We start from the raw sequence: 12990 nt of genomic DNA on the forward strand, positions 1-12990 counted from the left end.
TCCCCTTCCCCTTCTCTGTGCTTCCTGCATCCACGTGGCCTTGGGACGCTACACAATGGATGGAAGTGCTGGGTGTAAATATTTATCTACTGCACAGCACCTTCACACAGACTCCTGAGGTTCTGACTGGAGAGAAACCTGCAAATCACTCATTATTTTTACACAGATCTTAAAACTCAACTCCAGTTCATGGCCTGTTGGTTGTGCACTGTCTAAACCAGGCTCTTGGTTGGCTTTCAGGGGTGTGACCCAGGTTTTACCCACAAACATGCTGCTTTTCTGGAAAACAAATGCAATTTATTATTGGATGTTTCCTTGACCCCCCCCCCCCATTCCAGTAACAGATGTCCAAAAAGCTGGTACAAAAATCATCAAGTGCTGTAGAAACCGTTGGGAATGATGAAGTGCTTGTCCTGCAGGTTTATTTGCACATTTTGCTATATAAAACTGTCACCTCCTTTTACATCTCACAACTTTTCCTTGTACAGAAAACAGCTGGGAACAATTTACTACCAAAAATTCCTCTGCTATTTTACCCTCCTGTGAAGGAATGAGCAGCTCCCCAGTTTTTGCTCTTTCCACTACTAATAAACAGAAGCCATAGGAGCCAGTGAAGGGAAATGTTACAGAAGCCTTCCAATATTTCCTTGCTCTCCATGACCTTTCTAAACATGAACCTGAGGAAGTCCTTGTCAAAGCTGTTTTTTCCCCCCAGATTTCCTCCCCAGGTGTTCAGGGCGAGGCTCTATTGCAGCGCTGGGCTGCAACAGCTGCTCACAGCATGGAGCAGAGCTGCTGTCACAGCCAGGACAGGATGAAGCTGAGTATTCCAGGGAACAGATGTGGCAAAACATTCTCCAGCTCATGAACACTTTGCCTGTAGTGTGTGTGGAAAGGTTTTTCTCCTGTAACCATTGTCCTTAAGAAATACCGATAATTTCTTTGCAGCAGCCCCAGCACAAGCCACCAGCAGGATTTGGGTGTTGTTGGATTTGGCAGCAAGGAGGGGGAATTCACCTGGTGCATCCTGAGGTGTTTCAGCATGGAGGCAAAGCCTTGAGCACACAGAGCTTTAAGGAAAGAAAAGCTCTTCAGCACAGCCAGGTCAGTGCAGCAAAGGATTCTCTACCTGGAATATTCCAGTGCAGCCCCAGGAAGGCTGGCAGGGCCAGGAGGGCTCAGTCCCTCCTGTCACATGCCCAGGGTGCAGGTTTGACAGAAACATGGCCCCAGTGACAGCCACTGGTGTCCCCCCAGCTGCAGCTCTTGTATGGCTTTAGTGTTTGATGTCCCACACCAGTTCCTGCTGGTTCAGTGCCAGCTGCCAGCATTTGGCCCCATTAATCCAGTTTTTCTGTGCACGCCATGGGATGACATCACTGATGAGACCAGGTCATTCTGGATGTTGTAGAGCAGTAAAGCAGAAAGAAAACTTCTGATACACACTGTGGGAATCTGTTTAAAAATCGGAATTACAGATTTCCGTCAGTTTTCTTCTTTCTGCCCACACTGCTGGCTCTCTGGTGTGTGGTGGAGATGCCCAGGGCTGATGTTCTGCCAGTTCATGGTTTGATTTTCCACAACTGCAAAGAGACAAGAAAGGGAGTTTGGGTCTAACAGGAAAGGTCTTCATCTCCAGGTATCGTTCTGTGTCTCCTGCCCATCCTGCTCTGCTCAGTGAGCTCCAGTTTCTGGATGAGCCACAGGAGGACTGGGATAGAGGGAGGAGCCCTGGATTCTCACAGCTTCACCTGAAGGGAACTGAAACTGAAGTGAGCCCTGTCCTTCCCCCCAAAGCTGCCTCAGGGAGGTGGGGACACAGCCAGCACGTTCTGGTTCCCAGTGCAAACCCAGGCCTCTCTCGGGGCTGTGACCCCAGAGCTGTTCTGCTGGCTGGGACAGGGACACTTACCCTGATGTTGAATCCCAGCAGGTCACTGATCACTCCTGAGACAGCAGAGAGGATGACAACCCGCGTGATGTTGTAGATCAGTGGGTTCATGGTCAGCCCATACAGCCTGAACGGACTGTCCAACTCCTGACAGGACAAGGACAGGGGTCCATCAGCACCAACACCAAGGAATTCATCCTCTGCCTTTTAGCTTAGAACTGGCACTCCAACAGACTGGGCTGCCTCTGGGTCCTTGCTTAAATACACGTACAGGAATTGCCAGTGTTCCAGAGACATCTCCTGCTGAATCCCAAGGCTGCAGAATCACCCAGCCCAATCCATGGACTCCCAGACTCTGCTCACTCCTTCCCAAATCTCTCCCTGCTGCAGTATGAGAGCTGCTGAAGGAAAACAAACCTGGAGCAGCCAGGAAATGCTGTGCTCCCCCCAGCCTCTCCTCTCACTTAGTTAAACCACTGCTCATCAAGAGTTCACAGCACTAATTACCCACACTGGCCTTGTGCTGCTCCCTCTCCTGTCACAGCTGCAGCAGCACTGAAAACCCCCCTTGGTGAGCCCTAAATCCAAGAGCCAAGGGAAGGGCAGGGCCCCATGGCATTGCCAGAACTCCCTGCTTCCATAAAATCCAGCATTCAGGCAGAGCATCTGAGCATCTCACCTTCAGCAGCTTTGTGGACAGTTTCAGCACGTTGTTTACCAGAGACAGCTGCTCCTTCTTGTTTGGCTTCTTCTCCATCTTCAGGTACAAGTTTATCTGTGACAGACACCACAGGCCAGGGGTTGATATTCCAGCACCAGCCCCCATCTGATTCCTAACTAAGGGAAACTGGAGCCAATTTTGCAGTCTGCTGTCACTCTTGAAGTAGTGAATTCAGCACTGATAACATCATTCTTTTCCAATTGTTTTGCCTAACACACATTAACCCAGAGACCAAATAACCTTTAATTTTGGAGTTGGGAGTCTGTCCCAACAAGTCCAGCTCATCCCTCCCGTGCTGACCAGTGCTTTGTTGCCTTCTGACCAACACAAGCGTTGATTCCTACATTTTCAAGTTGGATTCCAGGATTTAAGCTGGTTTGAAATACAATAATTACATCCAAACAAACCACAAAGCCCAGGGGAGAACAAGCTAAAGGGAGACACCTGCTCAGTGAGCAGGATGGAAATGTTGCTGTATTTCTTGTTGGTCTCAGAGCCCAGAGATGCCAGACGGAGCAGAAAGAGGAGCAGTGCTGCCTCCCACATCAGGAACTCCCAGTTGTAAGCTGCACTCAGAAAGGTTTTGTGACCCTTAAGGACCTGTATGGGGAGGAAAAAAAGCACCAAATGTCACTGACAGAGTGCCTGTCCTTGGGACAAGTGCACAAGCCCTGCCCTTGCTCCTCCTCTGCCCAGCCCTGTGTGCTCTACAGCCACTGACAGCTCTTCCCAGGAAGTGCAAATCACTCCTGTGATGGGCTGACAGGGAAAGGTCTCATTTCTAACCTGCCTTCAGCTTGGAATCGGATATTTTTTCCTTCTGCTCAGAAAAGGAACCTTGTTCCTCCTCTCCCCTCCCTCTGTCCAACTAGCAGGCAATGAAGTGCCTTTCCTTGTCCTGTCCCACTGGCAGCCTCAGCCAGGCTAAGCTGCTCCTGCCTTTCCCAGTATGGGCTCACACAGGAGGACTGGGATTGTCATTCCTTCCTCTGAAAACCTGTGCATTACAAGAACAGCCACAGCAGTGACACTATCTATAAAACCACCAGCCTGTGCTACTGCAGCTGCCCCTTCAGGGGATCAAAGACCTGCCTGAACACAGCACTGACCAAGAAAACAGCTCCAGCATTGGCATTGCTGCCTGTAACAGGCTGAGTCAAGGGTTAAAAGGTGACAGTAGTAGTTCTTGCCCTGCTTTTCTACATGGTGGTCACAGAGCAAGCCCCAGTCAACCCTCTGGTGTCACCTGAGGTCCTTAGGCAGAGTCTCCTCTCCTTTGCGCCCAAATGGCCGTGTTCTGAAATTTTCCTAATGATTACAAAACCCCTGACCTTGCTCTGCAAGCACAGAATGAACCTCTTTCTCCAAATAAAAGTAACAAAGCTTTTAAAAAATGCTACACTCTCTGTATTACTCTGGGGTCAAACAGCTCCACTTCAAGCCTTTTGTAGGCTGGTGAAAGGAAAGCCTCCAGCACTTGGGAGGCTTTTCCTTACTTTATAAACCACAAAGGTTAAAACCTCACCTGGGCACAGCAGATAAAAGCAATTGAAAGAGCCAGTAAAAAGACTGAGGACACCACAACATCCACAGACCTCTGGGGGCCTCGTCTCTGCAGAAAAAGGACACGGGGTCAGGGCTGAGGGCAGTGTGCAGCCAAAACTCACCACAAACAGCTGCCACTGTCATTGTCCCTGTCACTGTCACACCCTCTGCAATAACCAAACCCCAGATCAGAATTTACCTTCAGGTAGGAGCGAAGGGATAACCAGATCTTGATGTTCTCCACCTTCTTGAGCCTGAAGTGAGGGATTTCGTATTTCCTGGCTTTCCGAGCAGATGTAATGTGACTAAAGAGCTTGGCAAACAAAAACCTCTGCAAATTAAAAACAGAACCATAAATTAATGTAAAACAGAACCATAAATCAATTTAAAACAGAACTTCTTCAGGCATGGAAGCCCAGCAGGAGACCAGGGTGCTCAACCTCTCTAGCAGCAGTTGTTTTCATAGAATTCCAGACTGGTTTGTATTGGGAGGGACCTTAAAGCTCATCTTTTTCCAGCCCTTGCCACAGGCAGGGACACTTTCCACTCCCCCAGGTTGCTCCAAGCCCTGTCCAAACAGGCCCTGAAGACTTCCAGGGATGGGGCAGCCACAGCTTCTCTGGGCAAAGGGGGGGCCAGAGTAAGACCTTGGGGACAGCTAAGGTGAGGACAGGGGTGTCAGGAATGGCATTGATAGGAATAATCAGTGACTGATGAATAAAAGCCTTCCCAGACTCCCCTCCCTGACCTTGGCAAGAGCTAGGATGAGACGAGCTTTAAGGTCATCATCCCATTTTTATTCCTGCTGTCCAGGTTCCTGAAAGGACCTTTAAACCCACCTGTTTGTAGGTTCTCTCAGCAACACACATCATGAAGAAGAACATCCAGGTTAAGCACAGCCTTTCCAGGAAGTTGATGGCAGACAGGATGAGCACAGGGGTGCTGGCAGGGGCTCCACAGAAGATGTGCAGAAGCTCCATGAGGGAAACGGAGCAGAGCTGCTCCAGGTTATCTGTGCGGAACAGTCTGTAGAGGAATGGCAGGAAGGCCAGTCCGATGGTGATGATGTTTCCCAGCATTTGATACCCCACTCCTTGCTGGTGGGCATTCACCTGGCAAGCAGGAATAAAACTGGGATGATTATCTGGGGTTTACACCAAGGAAAAGGCCTGTTGTTGTGGTAATATCAACTCAGGCAAGAAGTTGGTTCCCCTTCCCTTCACAGGACAGAGCCTAAAATAATTCCACCCATTTCAGTCCAAACTCCAAACCAATCAGCCAAATCATCAACCCCCCACCTTCAGCACCCTGCAGAGGCAATCAGGGATAATCAGCATTTGTCAGTCTTCGAGCGACCTCCTAAACTGGGGGGTTAGGCAATTTTTCAGTACGAACGTGTGGTACAACCATCTTTGCAGCTGGGGAGGGACCAGTTTCACCCTGCCCCTAATATTTGCATGTGTAACTATTTCCAGGGGTTTTGGCGGTTGTTTTCTAAAGTGTGAGGGAGACGTTGCAATGCCACACAGCCCCTTACCCTGCTCATGATAATCCCACTGATCTCCAGCACGGACATGTCCACCTTCTTGCAGTCATTCCCTTCCCAGATCAGAGCGCTCACTTTGGCAGACGCTGGGCTGGTGTTCTGCAGCCAAAACAGATGGTTCTAGAAAAAAAAGAGGAGTGCAAAAAGTGGGTTAGCTCTTTCTGTCCTCCTGTAAGTAATGCCTTCGCCTAGAATGCAATTGGATTGAAGGGGGAATTCCATTTTGAGTGAAATACTTTGTTTTGGGATAAACAGCAGTGCAGAGGGGAGGGATGGACTCGATCATTGTATCACTGATTTTGTTTAAAGCATTCCAGACTTCCATGTGGTTCTGGCCTCATCCAGGTTGTTCACCTTACACCAACAGCATCCTCGTGTGCCACTCGTATTTGGGGAGACAGGGGGTGTTGGAACCCTGGGCACTGAGAATTTCAGACCTTCTGTGCTGACAGGCACTGACCCCCAAGCAAACACTGCATTTGACTTGAGGCCGTGGAAAAGGCTTCCAAAATTGAATGACAGAATTGGGATTGTGGGTGTGGAGTTTGAATAGAAGTGTGTGATGTCACAGGGAGGAAAACTTAGAGTTTAAGGTTTTAGAATACAGTCATATATATATATAAAGCAAGATGGAAGTTTTAGGGTGGAGGCTGAGTCCTTCTCTTTCACCTTCTCCTTCATGGGTCTGGGTGGGATTTTGTAATTGGATAGAAAAGCCCACATTGTGGGCCAAAGGTGTTTGGTTATTGGGTTAAAAGTAAAAATAATTTAGGTGTCATTTCTTAATTGGTCAGTTTATCCTAAAAAGGCCTTGTAGAGAGAGAGACAGGCCTCCATTTTTAGTTTGTTAACTAGAAGTGCTGTAGAACTCACGACTTGTGAGACTGTAACATAGGTAAGAATCAATAAACATCTGAGTCCAAACAAGAAACACCATCTGGTTCATTTAATCCCGACCCGGCAAAAAGAAGATAAAACGCAACAAGAGGGAAGAGGGAGAAGAGGCACTCCCAGCTCCAGGATGGAAATCACCCACCTGCTGGAAGACGTCTTCCTTCACATCCCTGCGGGAGTCCCGGGCGGAGCGCTCCTCGCTGTCGCTGGTGCCGGAGGAGCGGCACTCGGGGCCGTGCAGGAGATCGTCCCACAGCATGTCCTCGGTCTCCGAGTCCTGCCGGGTGCTCTCCGAGTCCCGCCGGCTCCCGCTGCAGCTCCGCGGCGCCACGCCCAGGCACGGCCTGGGGTCCTGCAGCAGCAGCCGAGGTCACAGGGCGCAGCCCCACGCACGGTTTGTAAAACCAGCACCTCCTCCTCATCGCCCTCCTCCTCGTCCTCCTACCCCTCCTTCTCCCCCTCCTCATCCTCCTCCTCCTCCTCTTTTCCCCCACCTCCCCGGAGCTCTGAGTGCTCCCAGTTGCACCCACATGGTAGAAATGGTTTAAGACAACGTTTGGGGAAAAAGCATTTCTATACCAGAACTCACGCAGAGCCCATTAATACCCTACCTACAAAATAAAACCTGATATACTCACCTTAGTACAAAAATGTCTTTTTTTAATGCCTTTTGCATGATCTGTTTTAATATTTCATTTATATTTTGTATTAATTTATTTATCTCCATTGTCATAACTTGATATTCACATATTTCTATTTTATTTTCAGGTAGGGTGAGTGGCAGGGGCAAAAAAACAAAGGAATGAAGTGACTGAGTATATCTCACAGAATAGATTTATTCCTTCATTACAGGAGTTGGCCTTGATCCTTGTGGGTCCCTTCCAACACAGGATAGTCTGTGATTTTAAAATCAAAATTTATTAGCTTAAAAGCTGCCGGCACAGCACTGCCTTCCAACCACAAGAGCAATTGCAGCAATTCCACAGGAGCAATTAGAGGCAGCTCGGATTGTCCTTTGCTGCCAACAGATTTAGTTGTTTGTTTGTTTGTTTGTTTGTTTGTTTGTGGTTTGTTTAACAAAGCAGCACAGTCGGGACTGTGAACATTGTGAAGGTTTACAAAGCTGCCAAGCAGCAGGGAGGGAGGTGGTCACACCTTGCACCTGAGGATTCTGAAGCACAATCATTTCATAACTGTCTGTTCTGATGGAGGGGAGCTCAATGAGATGAGCTTTAAGGTCCCTTCCAGCCCAGCCCATTCTCTGATTCTGTGAACCCTGCCAGGCCTGGGAAAGCTCCCTCTCCTGACTTTACAGCCATACCTGCCTGTATAATGTGGATTCCAGCTCAGACTCCACAACACTGTCAGAGTCTCTGGCACCTTTCAGGGCTTGCTTGACCTGCTAAGACCAAAGGAAAACCACCTCGTTATCCACAGCAAAACAAGGTGTGGAAACCAGCACTAATCCCACCTGGGTACCTGTGAGACAGCCTGGTTGAGAGAAACCAGAGGCCTCTTCTTCTTCTCCTCGTAGCTGTTGTCACTGGAGGCCCCCTCCATGCTGTGGCGTAACAGGATCCTCTGTGCCATGGCCCCGGTGTCCTCCTCGCTCGACAGCTCGTCAGAAACCCCGTCCCTGTTGGTGCCATCATCCTACAAAAGCAGCCAAAGGCACACCAAGGACCAGCCTGAGTCCCATCAAAGGCTCAGAGGCAGAGCTGCTCCCCTGGCACAGCCCTCGATGCCTGCAGAGCCAGCACGTGATCCCCACAGAACACACAGAAACAGAATTCTCTCGGTATCAACAGAGATTTCAACTCCTTTCCCCTGCTGTTGTCTTGCCCCAGAGGTAATGAGAGAGAATTTTGGGTGGGTGGAGTTGGACTTGGGGCAAGGGCAGGAAGAGGAGGAGGCAGCAGCAGCTCTTGGCTGTGCCTTACCAGCAGCCTTAAGCCCAGATGTACCTACAAGCTGGGGGGTAACAAACCCAAAATCCTGGGCTGTGCCCCTCCACCAAGCTCTGCCCCTCTCCAAACTCCTTCACAGAGAGGAGGTGGGATGGCACAGTACCACAGAATTCCACACAGGATCTATTCCAAGTTCTTCATGTGGAGTTAACACACCACAGGCCCAGAGGAAACTCAAGAGTAATTCCCAAAACCTTTATGTGTCAAAGCTTTCAACAGAGGTCACGATGCTTTAGCTCTTTCTCTCTCCCCATGGGATGTCTCAGTCTTGCAAGACAAAATATTTTACAGAACTGCTTTTGAAAATGGCCAATTTATTTAGTCATTACCAGCATGCCCCCTTAATTGAACACCTTGTGATCAGAAATGTCAACAATTTACAGAGCACTTTGGTAAAACACACATTCCAGCACCGTCTGTGTTTGACCACACTTGGTCAGGTTGGACAGGGCTTGGAGCCTGGGATAGTGGAAGTGTCCCTACCCATGGCAGGGGGTGGGTGGGATGAGCTTTAAGATTCCTTCCAACCCAAACCATTCTGCAATTCTGTTCTATGATCATGAAAAGAAAGTACCAGCACCTTTTCAGCTGCTCAGTGAGAGGCAGAAAGGGGTTTCTAGGTTCCCTAATGCAGGCAAAGATTAGCAGAAGGAGGGAATATCTCGTCTTAGATCAAACCACACAGTTAAATACCAACACACTTCTGGGCACACAAAGAACACGCTGAAACTGTGAATTCAAAGAATCTCCCCTGGCAGTACCTGATGGCTCTTCTCCCCATCTGAAAGTTTACTTTTGTCTTTGGAGTGCAGCAGCCTGTGTTCAGATCTGGCCTGTCTGGGTTTGATGCCATCACCCACAGCATTCACACCACTTTCTGTCTCGGTCCCTTTCTCAGCTACCAGCTTTATTCTTCTATTCCTAGGAGAGAAAATATAATTAAATGCTTTTATGTCAGGGAAAAACTCTTTGGGGTAAAACATTCTGATCTTCCCTTGTCACACAGGTGCAGCATCAAACGAGATACCTGAGGGACAAATAATTTTCTCTGGCTGACAGGCTTTGTGTGCTGAGTGTTAAAAAGATTTATATCTGCTTCACCCTCACTTGACATGTCTTTTGTAATTCTAATAGTATCTTAAAACTTCTAAATCAAGGGGAAATTTTTCATTATTTTTATTAAAAAAAAAATAAGAGCAATTCAGAAGACAAATGTCCTCATGAAGAGAAAGCATTTGTGAGCTGGAAATTCACCAGGAAATTCACCTGGGAAAACAGGAGAAAACAATGAAATATTATCCCATACAATCTCTCCTCCTTTTCCTTGAGCTACTCTTAGAGCAGGAAAGTGCCAAAGTGAGACAATTGTCCAAACCAGAAGGCACAATTCCTTTTGGAAATCAACTAAAACAGCAATACAGTCTGAGCACTCACTCAAACAAGGTCACTTATCTGATAAATAAAAATTAACTTCACCACGTTCTACAGCTCATCTAACACTTGGTTTCACATGATCTAATTTTATCCAGTCTAATTTTATATGATCTAATAAGGAGATACTAAATATTCCTGAGGAATCAGCTTCCCACATTACCACCAAAGTCTAAATTCAAAAAAAGACTGACAGGCTGTGGGGATGTCAGTGACAGCACACGCTGTGCCTCCATCCTCCAGGTACCAAATTATTCCCAGTGTCATGAGCAGCACAAACCCAGCAGGGATCACATACCTCCTCTGGAAGAGCAGACTGGATAAATTGGTCAGCAGAGTTGCAGAGCCAGACTGCTCTTCCTTGCTGGTTTTGTCAGAAGAAGACCAACTGTTCCCATCCACACCCACAGGTTTGCGTAACTTCCTGAGTTTTAAGACAAGGAGAATTAAGTCGGTGTAAGAAGCTACTTTAAGGTCTTTCTTAAAAGATCTGAAGGAGATTTGAACAGCTTTTTGGATGCCATTTTTCTGAAGTCATGCAAACAGAATACTGACTTCCAAATAAAAAAATAAAAATAAATCTGGCTATACCCCCAGCACATCAGAGCATCACTGAAAAAAGGCACAAAACACAAAATCCAGGGGGAATCTTGGCTGCAGCAGCCTGCGTAGTGATGCACCCCACACACCGCCAGCAGGTGTTTCCAAACAGGGAAAGAGTTTCAGATTCCCTTTAGACATTATAGGAAGCTTAACTAGGAAATTCTGTGTTTTTCTCTTATGTGATTGGCTCAGCGCCAGCACAAGGGCACGGATTGGGCTCTGAGAGTGTAACTCAAAGCCTCTTGGTGATCTTACTGGCAGCAAACCAGACTGTCCCTCCTAGAACATTCATTATTTAGGAAGAAACACAAAAGGAAGTAAAGGCTTTTTGTAGTGTCTTATCAAGGTGTCGGAGTTTCCTCAGACACCTGTGCACGGCTTATCCTTTTGTTTTCTGTAACGTTTGTTATTTTGTTATTTTTCATTTCTGAAACCTTTTGCTTTAGGAAACACCTCTGAGGAGCAGCCTGGCTAATTGATTTTAGCCACTTCTCTGCAAAGGCTGGACCCTCAGAGATTGATACATTAGCAGGTAGTTTGGAAGACTCTGTATCAAACCCGGAGGAGGGAGAGCTCGATGCAGCCCCACCAAGGGCCCTGAGGCGCTCACCTGCGGCGCCGGCTGAGCCCGTTGTTCCCTGCAGGTCTGTTCACCTGTGTGGACACGATCTGGCAGTGAACTGTCCCCAGCAGCAGCATAAGGCACAGGGGTCCCATCACTTCACTGGCACTCACAACAGGCACCATGAAGTACAGCACCACTGCTACGACTGGAAAGGGTGAAATGGTACCAGAAATGAAAAGGTTTGTCTCAACTGTTTGTTTTTACTCTGCTTTGTTGTATTATTATTTAATTTCTGCAATTACTAGTGTCACACACTTTGAAATGCACATTAGGTAGGTTCCAGACAAGATCCTCATGCTTTAGATTATGGAGTACAAAATCATAGAGTCACCAAGCTTGGAAAAGCCCTGAGACCATCGAGTTCAACCACTCCCCCAGCACTGCCAGGTCCACCCCTCACCTACTTCCCCTCAAGAGCCACATCCATACATCCTCTGCTGTCACCTTCCTTGCAGGAGAAGGTTTATGGCACAGCCTGTTCCCTCACCTTGCATGACGTAGAGCACCAAGAGCCACATAAAAATCCGCTGAGAAGTGACCTGTATCCACCACTGGCTGAACAAGGGGAAGAACACCACTCTCACAATTCCCTTCCTCGTCAGCGATGTCCAGGGAATTTCAGGCTTGGCTTTGGCAAAGGTAGAGCCTTGGGATTAAAGGGGAAACAAACCAACATTAACTGGATCACGAGAACTCCCTGGCTGGAGTTGCCCTTTGCCACAGGGCCGAATAAGGGTGACAGCAGCCCAGCTTCAGGCACCACTCAAAGCTACACAGTCGCAGCAGACACAGCTAAAGCAGCTCCTGGTCTTCTCTCGGAGCTCTGGCTCTGACCCTTCCCTGCTCCCACCGACCACCCCTGCAGAGCCACCCCGAATTCCTCCTGCTCTGCTCTCAGGTTTTCAGGGCTCCTTTTGCCTCAGTGCTCACGAGCAGGGGCTCCCCCGGCAGCAGGGCAGGTTCTGCTCCCCACACCCTGCACAGAGCCGTGATGCACCTACAGAATCATGGACTATCCTGAGCTGGAAAGGACCCACAGGGATCGCCTAGTCCAACCCGTCCCTGCACAGACACCCCAACAATCCCACCCTGGGCATCCCTGAGAGCGGTGTTCAAACTCTCCTGCAGCTCTGGCAGCCTCGGGGCCGTGCCCATTCCCTGGGGAGCCTGGGCAGTGCCCAGCACCCTCTGGGGGAGGAACCTTTCCTGATATCCACCCTAACCCTCCTCTGAGCCAGCTCCAGCCGCTCCCCTCGGTGCCATCCCTGTCCCGGAGAGGAACGAACAGAGCCAGCACCGCTCACCGCTGATCAGATCCACATCGATCAGATCGGGCTGGATGTGCCCCTTTTTCTTCGGCTTGTTCTTGAAGCCCTGCGGGGCGAAACACACGGCCGAGTTAGCGGCGAGGGGCGCGGGGCCCGCCCGCCACCCCCCGCCGCCGGTACCTTCATCTGGGTCTGCTCCACGGCCTTCTCCCATATCTGCTGGTCGTAGGCCCCGATCTGCGGGGAGAGGAGGCTGAGGGCACGGCCGGGCCCGCGCCCGCCCGCCCCACGCCGCACTCACCTTCTTCTGGTACCATGAAATGGCATCGCGACAGGCCATGGGGGGCGGCGGGACCGGCGCGGCCCCGGTACCGACCCCGGCCCGGCACCGAACCCGGCACCGACCCCGCTCCCGTTACCCTGGAAACCGCCCGGCGCTCGATTGGCTCCGCCTGCCGCCCCCCCCTCACCCGCCCAGGCAGCGGCAGTCGAGCGCCGA

The 12990-nt window shown here is 49.5% G+C and overlaps 1 protein-coding gene across 2 annotated transcripts; it reads right to left on the reverse strand.

Moving 5' to 3' along the window:
- Positions 1–301: 301 nt before the first annotated feature.
- Positions 302–12928, reverse strand: PHTF1 (putative homeodomain transcription factor 1). Of its 2 annotated transcripts, none has more exons than XM_066203887.1 (18): positions 12793–12928; positions 12672–12728; positions 12528–12597; positions 11711–11869; positions 11209–11368; positions 10294–10419; positions 9326–9485; positions 8077–8250; positions 7919–7996; positions 6740–6949; positions 5695–5823; positions 4997–5269; positions 4357–4488; positions 4138–4224; positions 3057–3212; positions 2571–2666; positions 1913–2038; positions 302–1583 (listed from the first exon to the last, which is right to left on the reverse strand). In XM_066203887.1, the coding sequence occupies exons 1-18, from the start codon at positions 12829–12831 to the stop codon at positions 1563–1565; spliced, it is 2253 nt and encodes a 750-aa protein (XP_066059984.1). In that variant the 5' UTR covers positions 12832–12928; the 3' UTR covers positions 302–1562. The 2 variants fall into 2 exon arrangements, with proteins under 2 accessions (XP_066059984.1, XP_066059983.1); XM_066203886.1 differs by having other exon boundaries at positions 7919–7999.
- Positions 12929–12990: the final 62 nt, after the last annotated feature.

The sequence above is a fragment of the Chamaea fasciata genome, unplaced genomic scaffold, assembly GCF_029207755.1.
Source record: "Chamaea fasciata isolate MVZ Bird 193981 ecotype frontalis unplaced genomic scaffold, bChaFas1.0.hap1 SCAF_25, whole genome shotgun sequence".
Taxonomy (NCBI): Eukaryota; Metazoa; Chordata; class Aves; order Passeriformes; family Sylviidae; genus Chamaea; species Chamaea fasciata.

What these genes read in the sequence shown, in the direction of transcription:
- PHTF1 (XM_066203886.1), bottom strand. Translation starts at nt 12,831, where the DNA reads ATGGCCTGTCGCGATGCCATTTCATGGTACCAGAAGAAG. An exon ending in ATGGGGAGAAGAGCCATCAG is followed by an intron (nt 8,251 to 9,325) that starts GTACTGCCAGGG and finishes CTGCTTTTGTAG; the next exon opens with GATGATGGCACCAACAGGGA. An exon ending in CTGAGAGAACCTACAAACAG is followed by an intron (nt 4,489 to 4,996) that starts GTGGGTTTAAAG and finishes TTTAATTTGCAG; the next exon opens with AGGTTTTTGTTTGCCAAGCT.